The following is a 26,760-nucleotide window of genomic DNA, read 5'->3' as shown; positions in this document are numbered from 1 at the left end:
TTTCTTTGATATGAAAAATCTAGAGGAAGTATGTTTATCAGAGTGCGTAGCCAGATTTCTTAACAAAAAATAAACACCTTTTAAGTACTTTTTAAGCACTCAAAATATATTTGTAATTACTTTCCAAAAAATAAAATCATAATTAGAATCTATGCAGTAATAAAAAATGAAAAATTCTACTGCTTAAAGTTCTCAATTTATAAATATAAAATTCAAAAACATTTCCAAAAACTGTACATAATCATGATAAAATAATTATTTTCTGATAAATATAACAGAGAAAATTGCATTGCAAAAAATCATGTGTTTTTTGTAATTTAGAATGACAATCGACATAGCAAAGGAAAAAATTTCTATTTAAAAGATAGAAAATTAAGCACTTTTTACAAACCCCGAATTATATAAGCACCTTTAAGGGCTATTAAAATAACGTATATCAAAATTAAGTATCTTTAGGCACTTTTTAAAAACGCTATGCGCCCTTTGTGTGAACATCAACTTTGGAAAATAGAGCAAAAACTATTTTTTTAATGTTTTAGCAGCACAGCATATTATTAAAATCAATAACTTTATTTTCAAATTCTCCCTTATTTCACTAAGTTCTTCAACTCGTACGAAGTTATTAAAATATTTAACAAGTGTAGTTAAAAGTTGATTTGTCCTTGAATCACAACTACAGCATTGCCACTGATATGGACTCTGTCATCAACAAGCTTCATATTTAGGTCACCACCCCGAGCAGAACACTGTCGAGCTATAGAAAAAACAAACATTTAAGTGAATCTTCTTGATAAATTTGTTATGTCAAAAAAAATTTCTTTCTTAGCATTTTCACAGATGAAAACATAGATAAGGGAAAAATCCAGTACATTTTACAGAATAATATAAATTTCATGATAATTGTTGCACTAAATATTTTACACATAGAGAATTTTAAGGATTTTTATAGTCATCAAAGTAGTAAAAAATAACTGCAATATTTTCCAAATATGATTGACATTAAATGAGGTTGAAATATTATGTAACATGTTTACTCATAATTTTAAATAAACAATTCCTCAAAGATAGTTAAAAGATTTTTTTTTTATTTAATTTAAAAAGAGAGTTCTAAATAAAAGAAACTGAACATTTTATAACAATATAACTGATTTCTATAAATGAGGTTCGCTTCATTATGTATTAGTAATACTTATTTAAATATTCAAGCAATAATCTGTACAAAAATTCTATTTCAATATGTATCTTTTTAGGAAACTTACTCAATTTTAAGGATTTTTTTCTAAAATGTACAAGATCCAGGACGATTTTAATTAAACCAGTAGAAACTGGCGAAATCTAGTAGAGTAGGCAGCTATGCATTATATATCCATCTAATGTTAATTTGAATTTTTACATCGAAGAGCTTCTTCTAAAACCTTGTTATCTTGAATTTCTTTCGAAATAAAAAATTAATTTTTTCGTACAAATCATGAGATAAATTTATTAGCAAACCAATTATTTTCTATTTACTGCATAGTTACCTTTGTCTGACAGTTAAAAATAAAATTATGATAGTTGTAGTTGTAGTTAATTTACGTCACACTAGAGCTGCACAATGGGCTATTGGCGACGGTCTGGGAAACATCCCTGAGGATGATCCGAAGACATGCCATCACAATTTTGATCCTCTGCAGAGGGGATGGCACCCCCGCTTCGGTAGCCCGACGACCTGCACGCGAAGTCAAGCACTTTACAGTAGAAAAGTTTAATGAGGACCAATATCGCACACCCTCGGTCCCTACGCAGACTGATCCAAGTGGTCACCCACCCGCACACTGACCGCAGCCAGTGATGCTTGATTTCGGTGATCTGCTGGGAACCGTGTCTTAACGATCAGTCCACTTCGGGACAATAAAATTATGATTGTTGTATTCTTACTTATGGTCAACTATCATTACATACATATTTTATAGTAGTTATTCTTATGTTTCATGACTGAACTTTTTAAAGTATAATCTTAGAATATATTTTTCTACTTTTTAGAACATATTTCATTCTGAATTTGTTATCGCGAAAATCTTTTACTGGCCCTTCAACTTTGAGACATCGAGAGTATACTGTATATATATATTTTACACTAAAAAAATCTGATTTACAGTTAAAAAAAATAATGTAAATACTTGCGAACAACTGCTAACACTACAAGGTTTGTACCACGTCAAGAAAAGACAAATTCTTGACATCAAAACAAATTTTCATGACCCAATTTTCACAAAAATTTGCTTAAATTTTTTTTAATAGAAATTATTTAATATGCGTAAATGTTATTGAAAGTATTTTACATTCATGTTATTATTAAAGTATAAAAAACAGTAGACATTTTTCGATCTATCATCAACCAAATGTACTGATATTTTATTAGGTGAAATGCTTTTCTGCAGCATTACACATTATTCAAGTAGACATATGGAATAATACTGTGTTAATTATTATTTTTTCAAATATAATTATTTTTTTATGCAAATTGATATTCCACACAAGAATAATATGGCAGTAAAAATTCAAGTAAGTTCAAAAATATATTGATGTAACAGTTTTAAATTATACTAAAAAAAAAAGACTTTTTCATAATAAAAATATGTCATGCAAAGATATAAATATGTCATGTAATTACATTATGTACTAGTAATATTTATTTAAATATTCAAGCAAGCAATAAATTGTGTAAAAATACTACTTAGAGATTTATTTATTTTAAGAAAACATAATAAATTTTAGGGAATTTTGTTAAATGTACAAAAAACAGGAGAATTTTTATTTAACCAGAAGACCAAGAGAGACAGGCGAAATTCAACTGGTAAATCCTGTATTGTTGGTAGCTATGTATAATGTTGTGATTTTGGTCAAAAAAAATCATGACTTTTCGGGATCTTTATCAAATTCATGACTTATCTGATTTACGGGACAGGTGTAGCTGCGGTACAGGTACTACCAATGCTATAATATAATGTCAGAAAACTTAAAACAAAATTATTTTTGAAATGTGTAGATTAATTTCATACATGTAGAAATAAAATAAAAAAATCACCTATATAACTATCTCAATTTCGAAATTTTTGTGGCTTACATTGATTTTTCTGTAGCACAGCAGTATTGTAATTCATCATGATTACTTTTTCTGTAGAATAAATATTAATTTTTAAACTAATTCTACATTTAGTTACGAACACCGGGAATGATAATAATGCCCTCCGTGGAAAAATTTCGTCCGTTGCTTGGCAAATTTTGATATCTATTTCATTTTTAGAAGTTTCAAATAAAACTAGAATTCATGGGTGTCATTGACAGGGGACAGACAATGGATATATGTGCCAAAATTAGATATCTCTCAAAGCATCTCACAAAACAAAATATAATATTTCATGGAGAAAAAAAAAAAACTTTCAGTAAAATAGGAGAAAATCTTCATTCTCCAAAAATATCAACACATGCACTGAATAGAATGTTACAATATAAAATCAATTCAAACACCGTATGAAAAAAAAAAACTTATTGTAGGGGTGCCCAATCTTTTTGAGTGAAGGGCCACTTGTACAGCAGGTAGATCAACGAAGGGCCGCACACATATTTAGTCCTGTTAGTGGCAAATATGACGATTTTTATATAAACATTATGAAGCACTAAATATTTTTTTCAGTAAACTTAACAACATATTTGCAGAAAATTAAATAATTTTGATTATTTGAATTTATTGAAAACTAAAAAAAAACTAGTACTTTTTTTTAAAAAACTTTTTCTATTTTTCACGTTAATTAATTTATCACACACACACACATATATATATATATATATATATGGTTATATAAATTCTAACCAAAAAAAAAAGCTTTAAGAATGAAAGTGCAAAAAATATATGCATTTTATAGAGTAACATAGATTTGAATTAAATATTTTAATTAAAGGAAATTCATGATGTTTAAACAAAAGCCAAATTAAAAGAATTTTTTTAATTGAGTTCGGAAGTTCTCGCGGTTCGCACATCAACAGTCAGAGTGCTGTAGGTTGTGCATCCTTATAATTAGGCTACAGATAAACGAATTCAAAATAAACACATTTTACATACCATAAAAAGAATTCTGTTGAAGAGTTTTAGACCAATATGGTGCAAGCACTGAATGAGCAGAACCTGAAAAGTAATTTAATTTTAATAAAAAGTCAAAACATATGACTAAAACATGAAAATATGATTTAAAATTTTTTTATTTTTAACAAAAAGTAGTATAGCCAAAGAATTCAAATTAATTTGAACTCGAGACAACATAGTTTCCAATTATAAAATGAAAAAAGGTAAAAATTTCTAACACTCAAAGTTACTGTCAATAATTTAAGATTAACAAAAAGATATCTTTAATTGAAAAATTCATAACCAGGGCTCAAAATTAATGATGGTTCGTGATCCCTAGAATTTTAATCAGACCATCATAAAATAAATAATCCATGGCCTCTTTGACCAGCAATCAATGTTAACAAATGGCTGTTTTGGTTATATGATTTTTAGTCACAAAATAGCAGATTTTTTTCATAATTGAGAATGAAGCTCCAATTGACGATTCCATATTATATTATAATCCTTGTCCATAATCTATTCTCCATTTATTTTGTATTTCTTTTTATTCTCCATATTCTATGATTTTATATTCTCTGCATTTATAACATTTCATTTTAACATTCCAGCTATTAACTTAAAATAAAAATTCAAAAAGAGACAAAAGACCATTGAAAATGTGTATGAATTAATACTTGTTCGTTGTACTAGTGACTAAATTTTCGTAATTTCTAACCATGATTACAATCAAGTATCAATCAAAACAAGTTAGAACTGGAGCCAACTCTAGAACAACAGATTTTTCAATTATAAAGTGAATAAAAGTAAAAATGATTAAAATTCAAAGAGAAAATAAACTTTAAGGTTAAAAAAAAAGTTTTTTACAAAACTAAATTCATGCATCCTTTTTAAAAGAAAACTAATCTTAATTTGCTTTTGAGTTAATATTATTTTTCTAGCAACATCATTTTGTAAATTCTTAAATAATAAAACATAACAAAGATGTAGAAAAGAAGTATGTATTCATATTTCACAAAAAATACCTCATTAAATTTTTAGAAAGCCGTGATGGCTGAGGAGATAGAGTGCTCGCCTTGCAATGAAGTGAGCTAGGTTCAAATCCTAGCAACGGCTGGTCGAAACGAATTTCGCATCCAGCTTGTACCAACCACAGTGCTGACGTGAAATATCCTCAGTGGTTGATGGATCATGTGTTAGATACCCTTGCCGTCAGGCTAACCGTGGGAGGTTTTTCTCTCAATGTAAAGGACATACTGGCTATTTCCATCAAAAAAGTCTCCACGAAGACAAATTTCTTCTAATATTTGATCCAAGAGTTCCCTTGTCTTCTGGATTAGGTTCAAAATTACAAGGCTACAGAGTTGAACATTAGTAGTTGTAAATTGGGTCGGCTGTTCAACGATGGTTATAAAAATAAATTTTTAGCAAAAAAATATTAAAATTAAATTTATGATGAAAAGATAAATTCTTTTATAAAAGATCAAGCAAATATTACAAAATTAAAAAAAATATTAAATATTACTATGTTTTGAATAACCAGGCCTCAGATCCTTCACTTCCAAAACAGGTCTCTTTAATCTCTCTACGCCCCAAACTGTTCTAAAAATCACTCATTTCCAAACATTGTATCATATGTTTCTCTAGATAGATTCCTATGCTTCCAGCTTGATCACAACCAGCATTAAACAAAGTTTTCCTCTTTGTTGGTTTGTGGTTTCAAATCAATATACTGATAAATACAAAATACATGAAACACGAAGGCACCCATTACTTATCAACTGCATATTTTTAACAATTACACTTGTACTATTTTAAAAATATTTGGATAAATCAGCAACACCAACAGCATTAAACAGCAGGCTAAGCTTAAACAGCATTGCATGCTGACACAAAAACGAAACAAACAAAGGACATAAAAAAGGAAATGAAAAAATGTTAATAGCCGCAGTAATGAGCGCTACTCGTTTTATAACAAATCCACGTCGTAATAGAGACAATAATATCTATTACACAATTAAAAATAACAATAATGATTTGAAAACAAAAACAATGGCCCTCAGCAGCAAAAATTTGCAGAATATTTAATAATTTACACGATTAGAGAAAAAAAGTGAACCTCATATGTTAGCCTCTCTTACTTTTTCAAATATTTAATTCAGTGTGTTGTGACCAACTCCCAACACAATCAAAAATCATTACAGTGGGAAAAGTTGACATGCTTTGAGCATTCCAGAAAAGAAATTTGAACAAAAAAAGTGAAAGACAAGAAAAATCACGGTCAAGAAGAGAAACAATGGCGGTGAAGAGACAAAACAGAGCTGGGACTTGATCTCATTTATCTAAAGGCTGGTGACCAGAGACCTAAGACATTTCAACAGGGTGGCCACTTAAATCAGATTTCAAATTTTCGTGATTTTTCCAGGTTTTCCAGATAAAAATCTTAAAATTTCCAGGTTTTTGTTTCTTTTTTCTTATAAAGTATAGGATGTGTACTAGAAAAGTGTCTATATTATAAAATATTTTATTCAAAATGTTATTTTTTTAACATATCATCTTGAAAAAAATAATTTATTTTGACAATTTTCAAGATTTTGTATTTATTTTTTAATGTTTTGGCACAAAATTTTGAATCAAAAATCATATATTGACCAACCAAGGAGCCTTTTTTGTTTAAAATTAAAATATGTTATAAGAGGTTAAAATGAAATAGAAAAAATTAGCATTAATGCAACAATTGTAACAATTTGTCGACAAACATTGCTGTTAGTGATTGTAAAAAAATGTGTGATTGGTTGGTTTGCTCAGAAAAAATAATTCACAGATTTCTTTGAATAGAAGTAGAAAAGCTTTCAGAAAAAGAGTGCGATATAAAATCTATTATCATAAAATTATAACCAACTAATTTTTGGAGAATTTTATAAAGTTAAAAATACAAAAACATTTTGTCAAAATAGAGAATAAAAATAACCACCAAAGCATCGGAACAAACTTGAGCCATAAATGGATTTAGCCCAAGGAAAAAAATTAAGAACAGAAGCTAATATCCTAATCCCTTGTTCCACCAGAATCTTACCTAAATTTTCCTAAATTCCCATAGCGGTCAAAATTTTCCACATTTGTTTAGCAACCGTGGAAGAATTTTATATGGCATTCTAGTTTAACAGAACTATAATGGAGCAAATTTTGATGCAAGCAAAGTATCGCTAAGTTGATGATATTTCAACTGTTTGGCGATACATTTCCGTTAAAAAAAAGTGGGTATAATGGATGAAATAATTTAAATTAAGAAAATTAGCAAATAATTTAAATTAGTGAATTTGACAAATCATCAAAGAAAAATTTCCAGCTTTTCCTTAAAAATCCCTGATTTTTCCAGGTTTTTATCCAAATTTCCCTGATATTTCCAGGTTTTTTCCAGTATAAAAAAATTCCCTGATAATTCCAGGTTTTCAAGGTTTTCCAGGTGGGTGGCCACCCTGTTCAAACTTTCTTACCTCATATTTAAAGGTAATGAAGCTTTTTGTCTTTCATTAGGAAATATATTTGCCAGCTTTAGTTTCTTGGGGTGATTTATTTTAAAAGAAAAATAGATCAATAGAGGCAAAGTAATAATGCAACCTGTTTACACACAAAATAATTAATGGCTATATACCATCAAAAAAGCAAAAATTACAAAACCTCTTTTATTTCATCGTTTTTTCTTGCATAATCGTAACTTTAACTTGTTAATTATACAAAATAATTAAGATAAGATAAATACCAGTCACTGGGTCCTCAGCTATTCCCAACCAGGGTGCAAAGTAACGGGATATAAAATCATACTGATTTCCAGCATCATCTTTGCAATCAAATTTGTCTTTTGCTTCCAAAGTCACTATCACGCCAACCACTTCAGAAGATGCAGATAATAATTCATTTGCATTATTTTTGAATGATTCAAACTCTTCCCTGAAAATTTAAGCGCAACAGTAAATTGTAACAGAATCATAAACACAAACAGAGAATATCAAAATAAGTATTTTCAGAATGTTTTTACTGAATTTTTAGAACATAAGAAAATCAAAATTTTTCTTAAGATTCTATGAAAATTGCTTACATAGAACTACTTTTTAAAAATATTAATATAAACATTTCTTTATTATTTTTAAAAACGCAAAAAATGAAATTAATAAGGGGTCCGAACGTTGTATTGTTGTCCGAACCAAACTAAGAAGACCATATTTCCCAGAGTGCAGCTACTCCCTATATTTTGAAGTTTAAGAATCCAAATATGTAAAAAAAATATATGTTTATTCAGATAAAGTAAATTTTTGTGTTTGATTTCGTAAATTAATAAATAGTTAGCACTAATTAGCGTATTTGAGGTCACCCCAGAAACCATTTAGATTGACACTTGGTATGTGAAAATTTGATCATTAGCACAAAAGTTATTTAGGGTGATATCTTTTTCCTTTGTGTGCATTGAACATAGAAGATATTTAAAAGATGGTAATTTTTTTACACAAAAGTGACATTTACAAAATTTAAAAAGAGATAGAAATTTTTTTTTACATAATATATTTTTTCTTATCAACACAGAAAAGAATATATATATTGAAAACATTACACAATTACTCCTTTTTCACATTTTTATGAGTCTTCATAGCATTAAAAGTAAGAGGGAAAAAAAAAGGATTTTAAAAACCATGAAATTTAAGGCAAAAACTGAGATTGATGATATAGTTATCATAAGTAAGTATCATAATATTAGGTTTTTGAAAAATCAGCAGCAATAACTGCCAAAAAAAAAAAGAGATTTAAATGCTGTACGGATGTAGTGCAAATGAAACGTGTCAAAAGGCATTTACATAAATGTGTGATTTGAGTTACTAGTTTTTTAAAATAATATTTTATGAGAATATAAGGATTTAAAAAAAAGAAACACAGAGATATCATGGACTACTATAAAATGGATTTAAATCTTCTTAGTAGAATGACGACTAAAAGGCGCAATTCGAAATTTTCCTATTGATTACCTTGTATTCTGATTATAGTAATATCTCAATAAAAATTAATTCAATCTAATTGTAGCAAATATATCACATTGGATAAAATAGTTCTTCAGTTCAAAATCGGAATTGGCAACAAAATTGCTGCTCATTAAAATATAAATTTAAAGAAAATGAGCAAGAAATGTTTTTTTCCTTCTTGTCTGTTTTTTCCTTCTTAGGAAGAAAAAAAAAAGAGAGCGCTGGTGCGAGCGGAATAAATGCCTCGTTAACGAGATTTTGAGTAAAAAAATTTAAATTTTAGATTAGCAGAATTCCGATATATTTCTGTCAGAATATAAATGATTGATTTCCGGAAGTCCACTATTAACGGAAATATCACATGCCTCATGAAATGTAAAACATTACAAGTAAAATAAACTGTTTACAAAACCAATGCAGAAAGTAACAGCAATTAAGGAAATATCTTAAAATAAATATAATTAATAACATAATGGAGCAGTATTAAAACAATACCTATTAACTTCATTACACAGTCTAATCAATAGTTTTTTAGATTCTGATAGAACAACATCTTCTACTGGTAATGAACCGACAACAGCCTGGAAATGTAATAAAATTAATATAATACGATACAATTCACAGACAATTAAGAGCAAATAAAATAAATATTTGAATTACCTTAACTAATTTATCAAACTTCCCTTTCACCTAAAATAAACAATAATAAAAATGTATGAAATTAAAAAATGTCAAAACCATTTCAAAAAAATATTTTGAAATACATAAATGTTGACATAATAATGTGCAATTTTATGTTCCTTTTTAAAACTAAAATTAACTCTTTTTTATAATAAATTTTAAATCCATTTTCTAGTTAACACTAAAAAAAGTGATGTTTACATCCACATAAAAAGTTTAAATCTATAACCAAATACTACCCTGCAGTTTCAGTAGAAATCATAGTAAACAGATGGAATAGATAGAATTGAGAATAGAGAATAGAATTAGGTACAATTTACTGTAGTGCTTTTTTTTCTCTTTTTTTTTGTAGCCTGAGGAAACACTTCTATGTGTTTCACATTTCAATCAAAGCAAAATTTACAGTAATGTAACATTTTAAAAAATAACTAGACAGTAATTTTTGAAAATTTTGCATTTTTTCTCATTTAAATAAACAAGTATCAAAATTAACAAGATAATTGAAAATTATTTTTAAAAATTTAATGAAAGTCATTAGAATTAATGAAATAATAAATGAATGAAATATTATATATAATAAATAAATATAATAAATGAAACAAATAAAATATTTCCGTTACTATTTTTAGATTCTATGTTATATTTTAAACTTAGGTGATCAAGTAACAGTTTCAGCAAACATGTGACTGCTAGAAGAAGAAATTATCTTAAATTTTTTATTCACAATACTTTTTTTTTAGTACTTAATTCTTTTTGTACAAAGATAAATAAAAGCCAGTCATTTTTATTCATACACAAAAAGAAATATATGCATTGAAAAAAAAAAACATATTCCTCCATTTCCGCACTTTGAAAATCATCAATGCATGAAAAAAAACTATAAAAATTGAAATTTATGGGCATAACTGAAAAAAGAATAAAGATTAACCCAAGTGTATTTACAACGAATCGGAAGCGACAAAAAGGGGTTCATTAAATTTATGTTTTGAAATTCAGACGTCTTCTCGATATTTTTAATATGTTTACTAACATATTAAAAATATCGAAATTTTAAAAAATATACAGTGACAAGTAGTGATAACTGTCGAATAATTGGGTGAAAAATTATATAATTTTCAATAGAAAATACTTAAATGTGTGATTTCAATTTCTCATACCACAATAATACCGTAACTTTTAAAAAAGCATGTGAAAATCAAATGAGTGAATCAAATTCCTCCCTTCTAAATAATATTGTACGTAAAATTAATAATATGAATTAAAAAAAGTCACTACAAAAATAATTGTTTTGTCATGCCAAAAAGTAGCTAATAAATGGACCAAAAGAATTATGCATATTGTAACAAGGCGTAAACAATGAAGGGATTTTAAAAAAACATTGAGAAAATTTGTAGCATTAACAGCCGATAAAATGGTTGAAGTACCACAGGAATGTTATAGTATAACAGTACTTACAATAGTATTCAGATAAATCAAGAGCATCAAAAAGTGATAACTCAAATGCACATTTCAAGTTTTTTATGTAGTAATAATATCAGAATTTTAAAAACTATGTGAAAATCAATTTCATTAATTGCAAAAGAAAAAAAAAGATTGAAACACAGACCCCTTATGACACATTGAATGTCAATTGTAAATTTCCATGTTGCGTGATCATACTAAAAATTTTTTTAATCTGGTTGTAGGCAAATAAATCCTACTAAATAAATAATTCTTCTGTCACAAATCAGAATTCGCAACAAAATTACCACTCATAAAAAATACAAGTTTCAAAAACAATGAGAAAAAAAAGTTTTAAACATTTGCTATTTAGGAATTACTCTTTAGATTATCTTCATGCTTTATGAATCTTATGCTTTAGTGCTTGTCTCAGTTGATCATTAATTTGAGACTAAGTTATTATGGAATATTTTTTTACAGTCATGTGTTGTTGAAATTATTCCAGAGTTGCGTTTTTCTCAACTAAATCTGAGTTAAGAAGTCATTATCACATGTGAATGAGAACTTCATAGGAAAAACAAAAGAGGGTGACAAAATAAGTATCAAAGACAGAATAAGTGTTGCATTAACCAGATTTCACTTAAAAGCATACCTGTCAACATCAGAAAAATAAAATAACAGAGATTTTACTAGTGACATTTTTTTAGGCTATGAGTAAAGTTTTGATACATCATGCATAATCACATAAGTCAAAAAGAGAAATTCAAAATTGGAAATAATATAAGCATTTACATTTAGTAATGTAAAAAAATTGTATATAAATCTTAATCTAAAGAAGATTTTTCTTAAAACCATTATTTATAATTACTTAAACTATAAACACTCAACATACAGCTGTAATGGCAATAGCACCATCTGTTGAGGAATAAGAAAAGTATTTTCGCCATTAGCGGATATTTTATGGCCAAAATTTTATTTTTTAAAATTTAACAGGACATTTAATTAAACAGGAATAGTCATAAAATACAGGAGAGTTGGCAGGTATGTGTAAATAACTAAATGCAAATTTTAGATTAGAAGATTTTAGATTTTTTTTGTGAGAATATAAATTATTAATTCACAGAATTTCATGGATTAGCAGAAGAATCACAGCCTGGCTCTAAGGATTGATTTCTACAACTACACATAGTGTAAAAAACACAATTTCTAATTTTTAGCATTTCAGAAATTGCCTTTAAGACAAAGATTTTATATGTCTTATAGAAAATGTAGGTAAAACTTAGCATTTAAATCAACATTACTTCAGTGTCTGAAACATGGTTTTTATGTTAAAAATTTAGTCTATTTGAGTAAAATAAATTTGCAGACAAAACACCAATTTATAGCTGTCAATATTACAAAATTAAAAGAGATTCTTTATATTCAAAAATTGTAAGAGACCCAGCTATAGCTGTTTTGGGTGTTCAACCTATATTTTGTTTTTCTGCACAAAATCTATAACAGGATGCGTAGTCAGATTTTTTAACAAAAAATAAACCCTTTTTTAGTTTTTTTAAGCACTCAAAAAGTATTTATAATCACCTTCCAAAAAAAAAAAAAAGAAAATCATAATTAGGATCTGTGCACAAATAAAATTTTTTTTCTTCTATCATTTAAAGTTCTTTATTTATCAACATAAAATGAATAACTAGTTTCTGATAAATATTGCAGAGAAAAATTTGAAAATCCTGAATTTTTTGAAATTTAGAATAACAATGGACACGGCAAAAAAAATCTCTTTTTAAGAGATAGAAAATTAAGCTTTTTTTACAAACCCCGAATAAAAAAGCAACTTTAGAGGCTTTTAAAAAACGTAAATAAAAAATAAGCAACTTTATGCACTTTTTAAAAACGCTGCGCACCCTGTGTAAGATTTAGAAACTTGAATTTACTGAGCAGTGCAAAAAATGTACAAGGTTAACAAGGAATTTAAAATTTGATATTTAGTTTGAAAATCAGTTACTGTTACATTTGAATTAAAAGATACCCTTTGAGCTACTTTGCAACCCTCAGGTATGCAACTAAAGAATTGAATTTCGACGTGATGAAAGGGACAATTTATGAACTTGAGTTTTGTTTTACTTCAAAATTTCAATTTCTTCAAAAAATTACTGCAATTTTAAATGCTTTTCTAAAAAATTTTTTTTCATTCCTTTTGCTATAAGTAATACATGTTTATTCATGTTGTAGACAATTTTATCTCTCTCTTTAGATCTTCATTTTGTATGCTCATACTTGAGTTGATGTTGAAAGTAAAAAAAAAAAAGAGTGAGAGAGAATTAGAATTAGATGTTGCCAAGTATAACTTAACACTTTTATTTAAATTTTTAAAAATATAAAAGCCTTAATTAAAAAAGAAAAATTTCAAATTTAAACTGTTATATAAGGTCATTACTTATTGCAATGAAATAAAAATACTTCATTTTATTTTATAATGTAACAAAATTTTCCTAAGTTTCCTTTTTTCAAGTATAATTGATTATTTTCAAATCCAGACAATCATTCATTTTGCTAGGATTAACAAATTAATAAAATGCGCTTGCATAAAATTATAATAACTCTATACAGTCAGACCTCAATATAAGGTCACCCTATCGGACATCACAAAAGTGACCTTATAAGCGGGGTGAATTTAAAATTAAAATTGCCTTCTAAGGAAGTTAAATAGGCTTTTGTTAGAAAAGAGCTCCCCTTGCCTCAGATAAAAATGACCTTATAAGCGATAATGATTTCTAACACTTGACCATATAACCGATCATCTGTAACAAAGAATTCCTATTCAGTGAGCCGGGACTTTGGAAAAATGACATTATATACAGGGTGACCTTATATGCAGATGACCTTATATCGAGGTCTGACTGTATTTTTCTCCTAGGGATCTATGATCTTTATCAATTTTTGAAAATAAACTTGAATAAATTGAAAATATCAAATGAATTGACAATCACGGGATAGGAGAGCAAATCCACCTGGTTACATTAAAAATTACATTACAAGAAAAAAATTATACATAAGCAATTTTTTCACATTGATTGGGTATTTTTTACAACTCATTTTTAATATTAAAAATTGATGACATTTATAGGGATGTTAAAAAAAAAAGAAGTTTTACTAGGTTTTTTATACTGAAAAATATGAATGATATATATGATTTATATGAAAAATATTAAAAATATTTTCTCCATAATAGAAATATATTTTATTCTTACAGTTATTTAAACTTAGGAAAAAGAAAAAAAAACCCTTTTTATGTTTTCTTTTTAAACATAAAAATTTCCTTATCAAGAACTTTGAGAAATGAAAAAGTTATACAAAACATATTTTAATTTTAAATTTAACAAACTTAATATATTTTTACAAATTAATAAAATACATTTAACATCATTTATTTGAGCATGCACATTTATACATAAAACATGTACAAAATATTTATCATAAATGTTCTTCCCTTAAAAAAAAACTTTTTTAGATTTTTTTATAGACATTTTTTCAATTTCGCTAAAAACTGAAAGATACACATGACACATACTAAAATGGCACTTATAATCAAGAAGACCCTTTAAAAATTGAGACCTATAAAATGAAAACTAGTCAGTAGACTTATAAGTTTAGTAAAAATAACTTACTGATGTAAAATTATAGGCAGGCAAATCAATTTGTATCTTGTTATCATTTAGGCGTTTAGCTTTCAATGTACCACTAAGAGTTTCGAATTCTATTATTTCTGATTTGTTATCTAAAAGAATAAAATATAAAACTCAAAATCGAAAAATAAATACACTATTATCAGCAAAACAAAACAAAAAAACTCTTTACATTTAACCTATGACAAAAGTTAAAACTTTATTAAATTTTAGTCAAATTAAATACAACACCAAATTATAACTCCTAATAATAATGAAGTGGAATCTTGGTTGCCTGATTCCTAATTATCCACAAAGAAGTTATGGTATAAATGCTAACTTTTTCAAAATAAACTAGTAATAGAAAAAAAAAAACTTTTATAAAGTCAATTCCTACTTAGGTCAATGAAGAAAAATGTTATTGTAGTTACTTTTTATTAAATAATTTCAATTTTTTCTACCATATAAAACTAAAATTAATTTATTAAATTTAATTAATGAATTAATATTTGAAAAAACTGTATTAACATCAACTGTCATGCACAACAAGTTTTAAAAAATTTATTTGAATTTGTGCGGATGAATAAAATGTATTTCATTAACAATGGAAAATTTGAACAAGATATAGGGAGAGTCTGAACTAACAGTAGGAATTAAAAAATTTGCAAGATTTTCATACCAACAAATTATACAACAAAAAGATAACTAATCTTTAAAAAAAATTCTAAACACATTTCTAATATTAAACATTGATAACATTTATTCAGGCAAAAAAAAATATTTTTAGTATGTTGTTCATTCTTAGATATAAAAAGTTTTCTTCCAATTAAAGACTTTTTAGCAAATATTCTTCTTTTAGAGATTTTTTGATAAAAATAGGGAGACATCAATATTTTCTATAGTTCAGAAGAAGATAAAAAATAGGATAATCCTGTACCAATGGGTTTGATTGATTAAATGTAGGATTTAATGGCACGAAGTCCAAAGAAGGACATGCTGCGCCAAGCAAACGGTTTTAAAATAAAAGTAAATGTATATTACAAGTATGTATATTACAATGCATAGGTAAATGCATATTACAAATTTTCCTCATTGAAAATCACACGGAATTTATTAAACTAGATGCAACGAAACAGATGTATTCAAAGCTGAATAAAATCAGATAAAATTGTGAATAGGATAAAACAGTTATATACAGTATAAAAGACCAATTGCGCGTAGAAACACAAAAGTGTTAGGATGATGAGAGTCACCTAACAAATCCTGCAGAGTTAAAATAGAACTACCGAAAAAAGTAAGACGATGACGGTTAAAACATGGGCAGATGATTAGAATATGATGAATAGTGAGCAAAACTTTACAAGTGTTGTATTGGGGAGGAGGTTCCCCAAATAACAAATTTAGGTGGGTTAGCTGAGTGTGGCCGATTTGGAGACGGCCTAACTTTACATCTGCATGCCGCAGACTCAATACAGGATATGGGCTAAAATATGTTTTTATTGAGTGCAACTTGTTATAAATTTTTAGATCCCATTGTTGTTGCCAAACAGATGTGATGAACTGCCGAATATAAGCTTTTGTGTCTAAGAAAGGTACAAATAGAGTTAAAACAGAGGTGGCAGATCATGCAGCCCACTTATTGATTGTGGAAGTTTTATGATACAAGATCCAAAGGAGGATATGCAGTGCCAAACAATTTATTGAGTCAGATCTAATGGTAAATTGCACACAATAATTTGTCATAAAATAAATGAAACTAATAAAAGACACAGATTTTTAAAAGTTCATAAAAACCGATAAATAGCGTAATTCTATAAAATACACAGTAAAAGTAAAACGGTACATGGGTAAGAAATAAGAGTGAATAAAATCAGATAAAACAGTTATATACAAAATAAAATACCAATAGCTCGCAGAAATGCGAAAATGTTAGGATGATGAATTTCATCTAACGAATCCCTCATACATAACATAGTGCTATTAAAAAAGGTAAGACGATGTTGGTTAAAGCAAGGACAAATGGTTAAAATGTGATGAACCGTAAGTAAAACATTACAAGAGTCGCATTTGGGAGGAGATTCTCCAAACAACAGATGAATATGCGCGAGTCGAGTGTGGCCAATTCTGAGACAATTTAGCTTTACATCTGCCTTACGTAGTCGCAATACAGGTAATGGATCTATATATATGGTTTGATGTTATAAAGTTTACTTTGAGTCTGAAGGTCCCAATGCTGTTGCCAAAGAGACGAGATGAACTGCCAAATATGTAGTTTAATGTCTGAGAATGGTACCGATTTTGTTAATTCAGTAGTTGCAAATCGTGCTGCAGAATCAGCCAACTCATTCCCTAGTATACCGACGTGACTCGGAATCCAGCAAAATGAAATATCAAATCCCTTCTTGTGAAGAGCGATTACCTGTACCAATGGGAGGTCATTCCCCATTAAACATAGACTTTAAAGAAGCATCATCATAATTTTGGTTCCCGATTAAGCTTTTTCATTTCTATGGTGTAAAATAGTATAAATAAATAAAATAAAAAAAAGTAAAAAAAAAAATCAATAATGGATAAATAGATTTATAAATAAATAAATAAATGATAAAAACATCATACATTTAATCCAATAAATTATCATCCTAAAATATGAAACAAAGGTGCAAGAAAGCAAAAAATAAAGGCTGAACTGAAGAATCAATTTTTCAATTAAGTCACAAAACAACACAAAGAACATTTTTTCGAGTAAGTCAGAAAAAATTATTATAAAAAATACTAAATTACTAAAAATATTGAACAAATAATATGTATTTAATTGAAATAAAAACATATTCAAACAACTGACAAACTTACTTAAAAATAGAAGGAGGTAAAAACAATAAAAATGCAATATGTAAAGATCTTGAACTAAAAAACTAATCAATAACAAAAAAACTAATCATTAACAAGTTGGATAAATATAAAAATATTACTTAAGATCATAAAATTGTGACATTAATAAAATAATTTTTAAAAAATCTTATTTTAATAATAAATATCAAACTAAAAAATAAAGAAATAAATAAAAATATATAAATTAATTGAAATTAAGTCAAAATTATAATAAGCAAAATAAAACCAAATTATAATAAAATAAAGATTTATTAAAATCATCAAATTAATGATGATAACAAAGCAAAGAAAATTATAAAATAAAAGGTCAATTTAACAATCAAATTAAATAAAAACAACACTTATTAATTTCCAAACAGAATTGTTTGCTAAAAGAAGCACTAACAAAAATATTAAAACCTGGGACAAAGCAAGATATGATGAGACCAATTCTTAATCTTAAAATTTATGAATAAGAAGAACTAACTTATTGATTGTGAAGGGAAAAACATTGAGGAAATGTATTACAACTAAAGAGAGAAGGCTGCAATATGTTTCATGTCTCTTCTTAACAATAAACAAGCAATATACAAATAATAAAAAAAAGTAAACTCCTACATAGGCCAACAAATTTTTTTTTTATTTTCCTTAATTTTTATTAAATAATTACCATTCTTTCTCCATATAATTACCATATGAAACTAAAATTAATTAATTAAGTTTAATTAATGAATTCATTTTTGAAAAAACTGTATTTACATCAAGTATCATCTACAAGTTTAAAAAAAATTTATTTAAACTTGAATGGATGATTTTTAATGAGTTTAATGAGTTTATTTAATGAGTGAATTATTTAATGAGTAAATTAATATTTTAAATAAAACTGTATTAAGATCAAGTGTCATCCACTACAAGTATAAAAAAATGTATTTGAACTTGCGTGGATGAATAAAAAGTATTTTGATCAAGGATTGAAAATTTGAACAGGGAGATATAGGAAGAGTGTGAAATAATAGTAGGAATTGAATAATGCTCTTCTCTTCTTAATAATAAAGTATGCTTATGTATAAACAATATTCTGCCTTTATTTCTTAATAAAAGCAGATGAATTTTAAGAAAAGCAAATGTAATTTCACTTGCAAATGATAACCCAACTCTGAGAAATCATGCAAATAAAAAATGCTGTTTCTTCAATAAATATAAAATGAATAAGCATTGTAGACGATAAAAGCTTTTTGTTTGTAACAATAGTGTATTATCCAAAATTATAAAATAATATTTTGTCACAATAAATCAAGGAAATTGAGAAACAAAAGTGGATTAAAAATACTTTCAAAACAGAAATTTTAAGTTCCTTAACTCAGACAGCTAATTGACAACACTCCAGAAAAGCTGTAGAATAATAGAATCTCAAGAACACATCCAGAAAAAACCTGATTATTTTTTTCTTATCCTTGAATTACAATTGAAAACAGAGGAGTGAAATCCCATAATTTGATAGAGTGTCAAATTCCCTGAGAATTACCAGATTTAAGGTAAAATTATGATTTTCAAATCAGGTTTTCCCCCAATATTCCCAGTATGTACGAACCGTAATATTTTTATAAAAAGGATTGCATTTTAATAAAATATATATAATATAAATTTACAGCATAATATATAATTATGTATATCTATTTATCTGTATAAATATATATATATATGCATACCCGCCAACATTGGAGAAATAAAATAACAGAGACTTTACTAGTGACACTTTTTGGGGCTATGTGTAAAGTTTTGATACATCATGCGTAATCATGTAAGTCAAAAAGAGAAATTCAAAATTGGAAATAATATAAGCACTTACATTTAGTAGATGTAAAATTTTTTTATATAAATCTCAATCTAAAGAAGATTATTTTAAACCATTATTTATAATAACTTCAACTATAAATACTCAACATACTGAAGTACTGGCAATAGCACCATCTGTTGAGGAATAAGAGAAGTATTTTTTCCATTAGTGGATGTTTGTTTTATCGACAATTTTTTCTTTCTTTTATTTTTAATTTCTTCAACAAATACAGAGAAATTTGAGAATAAACTGGTAAACAGGAGACAGACATAAAATACAAGAGTCTTCGTTAAAAAACAGGAGACTTGACAGGTATGTATGTGATATAAAAATTTGCAATTACATTAATTGTACATAAATTTTCACATGAACAATTAAACAATTTGTCTTGAAATGGGACCAATATAAATACATTCAGAGGTCCACAGCTGATGGTTAGTAACTAATATCAGTCTTAAATTGTTATAATGAAGTTAAAATATCACATTACATTAAACAAATAATAAAAAATATTAAGCAAATAATAAATAAATATTCTGTTAAAAAATTAATTTATTGCAAATTGCAGAATAATTATTTAAACTTCATGTGAAAAAAATAGGAATGAAATTGACAAAAGGACATACTTAAAGCAAAGAATAATACGGCTGAAGATGCCAGAGTTGCATGCCCACAAAGGTTAACTTCACAGGTTGGGGTAAACCATTCCAGACCAAACTTATTGCCTAAAGATAAAAAAAAAATAATAATAATAAATTCAAGAAGAATAAATTATAGGAATTTAATATTTTTTAAAAATTTAAATATTTTAAATTACCATCTAGCATAGTTACTTCTATTAATCTGTTCAAAAATAAAATCTATACACATTATGCAGAATTAATGTGCATTACAGTGATTTATATGATTTATAACACATCGTTGAACAGCCAACCCAATTTTTTGGGCTTACTACTAACGTTCAACTCCCGTAATCTTGTAATTTTGAACCCAATTTTTTGGGCTTACTACTAACGTTCAACTCCCGTAATCTTGTAATTTTGAACCCAATTTTTTGGGCTTACTACTAACGTTCAACTCCCGTAATCTTGTAATTTTGAACCCAATCTAGAAGACAAGGGAGCTCCTAGATCAAGTATTGGGAGAAATTTGCCTTTTGGGAGGACTTTTTGTTGGAATTAATCCCCATTTGCATTACATGGAGAGGAAAACAACAAAAACGTCCCACATTAGCCTGGCGGCAAGAGGACCCTAATCCTTTGCTGTCTACCACTAAGGATATTTTATGCCAGTACCGTGGTTGGTACAAGCCGGTTGAGGTTCTTGTATTGACCAGCCCATGCAGGAAAGCGAACGCTCTATCCCCTGAACCATCCCAGTGCGCACTTAAGTGATTAAACATAAAATCGTTTTAAGGAATGACTTGGTACTATTATACTTTATACTTATTTTGACAGTGTCTTTAATCAGAGCTTGAAATTGAAGGTGGTCCATTACTATAGTAGTTTTTAAACAGATCCTTGAAAACCCGAGCCTGCCTCAGGATGGCAATCCATTAATAACAGTTTTGTATTTTAAACTTCTAGTTTTCAGTTTTTAACATCCTCCTCGTTATCTTGCAACAAGCCATTATTGCTCTAGGGGTAGAGCGTTCGCCTCTCAATGAGTTAAACCGGGTTCAAAACACAACGATGGCTGGGTGATATGAATTCCACAACCAGCTCACACTGACCACAGAGATGACGTAAAATATCCTCAAAAGTAGACGAATCATGGGTTAGAGTCCCCTTGCCATCAGGTTAACCGTGAGAGATTTTCCTCTTCATGTAACACAGATGCAAGTTAGTTCCATCCAGAAGACCTCCAAAAAGGCAAATTTCTCCCATTTCTTGATCTAGGAGTTTCCTTGTCTTCTGGATTGAATTCAAAATTACAAGGCTACAGAGTTGAACATTAGTAATCGTTAACCCGAAAAATTGAGTCGGCTGTTCAATGACAGATGTAAAAAAATATCTCAAGACCATGTTTTCCTAAACTAATGATCAAATCCTAACATTTAAAGAAATAATTTAACTTAAGCTTTATCTAAGTTTTTAAAAATAAAAACAGCTTAAAATGTATTGGTTTATAATTATAAAATTTTTAAAAAAAATTTATACAAGCATTAAAAAATAGATTTAGGGTGACCTGGGGTAATTCCTGATCAAAAAATGCAAACATCTATTTTGTGAAAAAACTATTCAAGATAGAATTTTAATATTTACTGAAAGTTTGAGGCTATATGAGATGAGTCCTATGCCTCCTTCTTTTGTTTGAAAATCTAATTAGAATTTAAAAGATTTTAAATTTTTAGTGATCAGGAATTACCCCTGGTCTTGATCATTTCTGGGGTAATTCCTGATCACCAGTTTTTATTGTAAAGGGGCTGTTTAAAAATAATTATATAATGGTAATTAACAAATAAGACATCAAGATCAAACAAATAAACCCAAAAGATATGTTTAAGCAGCTAATAAAACTATTTATTTAAAAGCAAGAAGAAAGATTAACACTTTAAATTTTCCAAAAATCATGCCATACATTTTAGGCAATCAGCCAACTCATTCTCATGTTCTTCTGAAATATAAGTGAGTTCCCTCATGGGTTACTTTTGCTGGATTTTTTAACTCCATTAAGTGAAAGTGTAAAGTAAAGTAAGGTATGTCAACTCAACAGCTCTGGCAGCAGCTCTCACATTGAAATTTTCATTTTCAATCATTAAAAGAAATTCACTAATTTTGCTTTCTAGAAGCTTAGTATCCTTTTTAGGCTAATAATTTCTCACCATATTTATACTAAGCTAATTTATAAACTTAAAAATTATTCTAACAATATACACACATAAAATTAAGATAGAAGCAAGGTATGACAAACCAGAAATGGTGCAAATCAGAATACAGTCTTGTACCTATACCGCTAAAAACAAATTTTGTGATGACAGTTAAAATATATTTTATAGTTGTTCCACTTAATAAATATGAACTGTTATTTAAGAAAAGACAATTAGCTATTTATTAGCTATTTTATATACTATTTATAAGAAGAAATGACAGTGATCAGGAATTACCCCAGTGATCAATAATTACCCCATCTGTAGGGGGCAACATTTGATACAGTTTTCTATAATAAATTATAATGTTTACAGTAGATGTGAAACAATTAAACAAACGCTTACACTATTTTTATATCAAAGAAATATAAAGTAACTCAAAATATTTATTATTAAGAGAAGGAGGGGGATCTTAGCAGAAATGTGCACATTTTGAAACCCATCTTTGAAATTGAAAATACAGAAAGCAGTTTAAAAGATACTTATTTTGTTAGATAAAACAAAAAGCTATTATTAAGTAAATGTGGTTATACTTTAGTAAAGTGTACAAACATTCTTGTCCATGTCTCAAATTTAAAAAAAATTTTTTTTTTTTAAATATAACTTAGGTGATCATTATTTACCCCAGAAACAGAGTGATCGTGAATTACCCCGGGTCACCCTACATAAATAAAAAAAGAAAGAATAAATGTTATAAAACACTGCACTAAAATTAAATACAAATTATTGCCATTAACTGCTTAAGATTATACTGATTAAAATAAGAAATAATGGAGAACATTAACTAATTAACAAATCATATGCATATAAACTATAAAAAAACACATATTAAATTTACAATTACAAATAGCATCCTATTTTTATCAAATACTGTAACAGTGTTTTCACTACAGCGCGAGAATCTCGCTTATTTTTTTCTTTTCTCGTATTAAAAAATTATTAATGCGAGAAGATCGCGCACTCTATTAATCAATTTCAAAATGAGCGAATTTTGGAAAAAAAATCGTTTTCTGCAATTTTGAATAAAATCAGTTTCACTTTTCCTCCTTGATCTTTCATTATGATCCCTGTAGCATGATCTAATCTTTAAAATGAACTAAAAAAAACTTCACGGTACATAAACTAAATAATTTTTAAGCTATGCATACTTTTTTTTTTTAAAAAAAATGAGATTCTAACTAGTTGTTATAGTCAAATAATAAAATAATTTTCAAAAACATGGAAATTAATTTTAAAAAATTAAATAATCATAAAGGTATAGCAAATTAACAAAAAAAATTAAAGGTATCAATTATTTTGTCAAGCTAAACAGTTATTAAAGCATCTTTCAATGCCCAAGTACCAAAAATTTTCATTGGAATCTAGAAATATATATTTTGGTCGCCTTTTTAAGTTTTCTTGGTGACAAACTATTTAAATTATTTGTGTTTCCATAATACTCAATCACTATTTGTAGAGAAAAATAAATAAAATGCCCATATTATACAATAAAATATATTTATTTCAAACAATATATGCGGAAATGTTGTTTATTCTTAGCTTATTTTTAATACAATTTATAAAAAGTACAATTCTCAAGCGTCCCCCCCCCCCCGAGCATTACTCGGGTATGCCATGCATAAAGACAGTGCTGTGATAGAGTTATTATAAGATTAGACTAAGTAGGGCATTTGCTCATCTCTCCTACCCTTGGTAATAAAATTGAATTTTTGTTAAAAATCAGAAGGAAAAAAAATTGGTTTTGTATTTAAATATGCAAATCTTGTTTTCAATTTACCATATACATAAAATAGAAAAGAATGCAGCCTTTAGAGCCCTGTATAAAAACAAGAAGACCATAAAAATCAAAATTATAGATTTAGAAAACTAGTCTTGTTTATAAATCATTCGATTATTTAAATGGGACCCTTTAATGCAAAATTCTTTGTTTGTAAAAACCACTAATGATGAATACATAAAAATGAAATGATGATATAAAATTTCTAGAAATTTTTTTTTTAATAGTTTGTCTGATTTCAAGTTTGATCTGAACTAATCAAAATCTACCAACAGTTTTGATCTAGGGATAAAAAGAAAAAAATTCATGTTGAACAAATAATTATTTACCATTATCAAAAGTATCTTCTCCCAATCTTGTAAGAAATGCAGTTTCAGAAAGGTTCATTTCAGCAGCTATTTCTTGTTTACTTTCTTTAGATACTGCCTACAGCAAATTCAAAAACTTTAAAAACATCGTTTTAATGGATATAGTAATCAAAATTAAAAGACATGGGAAACACAAACCGTTAAGAGGATGGTAGTTGGCTAGGTTCGCAAAAACCTAGCCCGTGTGGGTTTTTATATGGGGGAAATATAAGACAAGTTTTAATGAAATTCAAATGTTAAACAATTCATACCTTAACCAGGCTATGAGTTTAAAAACCCTTAAGAGGATGGTAGTTGGCTGCTTTTTTAATGAAAAAACCTTAATATGTCTTTGGATAATTGGATTTTTTTTCCTGGTTTTTTCATGAAATAATTCAATTTTACCCAAAGATAAGTATATTTTTTAAAATATATTCTACATGAATTCTTACATAGTTTGTCTAAGTAAAGAACTTCCCCTGTCATAAAGTCTGAGGCCATCTGTTGCTATGGAAACAAGAATAGCACATTTCAGGAAGGGTAGCTTTTCTTCACTCTAGGGCTAACACAATAGACTGAAAAAAAAGGATGTCCTTTCTCGTACCTCATTCTACAGAACGTACCTCATTCTACAGAAAGGATATTTCTACAGAACACAGCTTTCTTTTAGATACAATAACCTTTTAAAAATATTTCTAGAAAGTGAGGTCTAGTTTGTATTTTGATAAAATGTTCTCTTTTACCAAGGAAAAAAAATATTTATTTTGAAAATTTCTTGAATAAATTTTCAAAATCATTTTTCTTCCCCTTGTGTTAAAATAATAGAAATCAAAGTATATTAAAATAGTAATATTTTATAATTGAATTTTTTTAACAATTAAAAACTTTAGTAGCAACTTTTTTATTTAATTAGACCAAAAAAATCCACAGCATTTCTTTCAGAGCTTGTTTGAGAGATCAGACATATTCTGCCCCCTTTGAGTTTATAATCAGGGGTCTGTCCAGACATTTTGTGAAAGGTCCGTTTTTCGTGAAATTGTGAAAAAATTACTCACATTCTTTCAACCAGGGTCCGCTTTTATGAATTAGTGCAAATAGGGTCCGTTATTGCAAAAAAAAAAAAAACTTTTTCAAGGAGTTTTTAAATTGTAAAGACATACAAGATTATGCTCAACACTGTAAAATTATAATTAAAAAAATTAAATTTTAAAAAATAAACAACAATTGCTGCTTCTAAATTAGAGATGCAACATACAAATATTTGGTATTTAGCCTATACTGCTGAACGCAGAATATTCATTTCGGACGAATAATGGAAGAATCGTCTGCCGAAGACAAAACTTAATTCGTTTACATCCATCTTTCTTGTTTTCGGCCCTGGGAAGGGCTCATTCGATTAACAAAATAATAATGAAGATAAACAAATTTGTGAAGGGTCCGATTAAAGGAAAAATCATTTTGTGAAGGGTCCGTTTTTAAGTTAAAATATTTTGTGAAGGGTCCGTTTTTATGAAAAGATATTTTGTGAAGGGTCCGTTTTTATGAAAAGATATTTTGTGAAGGGTCCGTTAACGGACCCAAATTTCTTCTAAACAGACCCCTGATAATGCAAATAAATTATATGCAATTAGGTGAATGTGTATGCACATCACACATAATTTGCTTTATAGATAAGTAATGTATTATAATTTAACAAGTTTTTTAATTATGTATTTAAATATGCTAAATTATTAAATAAAACAAATTTTAAAACCTCAGGAAAAGGTAGTAAGCACACAGCAGCACTATTCCCTTTAAAAGGTTTGTTTGTAAAAGCATCAGCCACATACAAAGGAAAAATAACTCTTCCAGCAAATGACATTTTACAAAATAATATAAAAATAACTATATAACAGATATAAAAATACAAATAAGAAAACAGATGGTTCTAATTTTGAGTCAGTTGATGATAAGAAGGAAATGATAAGAACAATTAAGATTTGTTGTTTATGTCACGTTCCAACGCACTCATCGAATGAAACTTATTCCATTTCATTAGATCAGATATTACATAGACTCTATTAACATTTCGTACGTCAAAAGTTGAAAGTTTATAAAAATAGTACATTTCGAACGTAATCAAATCTAACCGCTACAAAAAGTTCAGCCATGTTCACTGCTAGTTT

The 26,760-nt window shown here is 27.6% G+C and overlaps 1 protein-coding gene across 1 annotated transcript; it reads right to left on the bottom strand.

Annotated features, from left to right (window-relative positions):
* Positions 1-26,628, bottom strand: LOC147812731 (phenazine biosynthesis-like domain-containing protein 1). The gene is made up of 9 exons (XM_087158693.1): positions 26,349-26,628; positions 24,578-24,674; positions 20,229-20,327; positions 14,901-15,010; positions 9,775-9,804; positions 9,610-9,695; positions 7,866-8,053; positions 4,103-4,165; positions 1-754 (listed from the first exon to the last, which is right to left on the bottom strand). Exons 1-9 carry the CDS (start codon positions 26,454-26,456, stop codon positions 645-647), a joined length of 891 nt encoding a protein of 296 aa, XP_087014819.1. The 5' UTR covers positions 26,457-26,628; the 3' UTR covers positions 1-644.
* Between the last annotated feature and the right edge of the window lie 132 nt (positions 26,629-26,760).

The sequence above is a fragment of the Parasteatoda tepidariorum genome, chromosome 3 (genome assembly GCF_982258835.1).
Source record: "Parasteatoda tepidariorum strain Cologne lab strain chromosome 3, Ptep-v5.0, whole genome shotgun sequence".
Taxonomy (NCBI): Eukaryota; Metazoa; Arthropoda; class Arachnida; order Araneae; family Theridiidae; genus Parasteatoda; species Parasteatoda tepidariorum.
Note: the sequence above shows the minus strand (reverse complement) of the source record. Positions and strands in the feature narration are given on the sequence as shown.

Excerpts from the sequence above, each read along its gene's own strand:
- LOC147812731 (XM_087158693.1), bottom strand. The coding sequence starts at position 26,456 with ATGTCATTTGCTGGAAGAGTTATTTTTCCTTTGTATGTGGCTGATGCT. Across the intron at positions 24,675-26,348 it reads GCTTACTACCTTTTCCTGAG|GCAGTATCTAAAGAAAGTAA; the intron begins GTTTTAAAATTT and ends AATTTGCTGTAG. Across the intron at positions 15,011-20,228 it reads CGTATTATTCTTTGCTTTAA|ATAACAAATCAGAAATAATA; the intron begins GTATGTCCTTTT and ends TTATTCTTTTAG.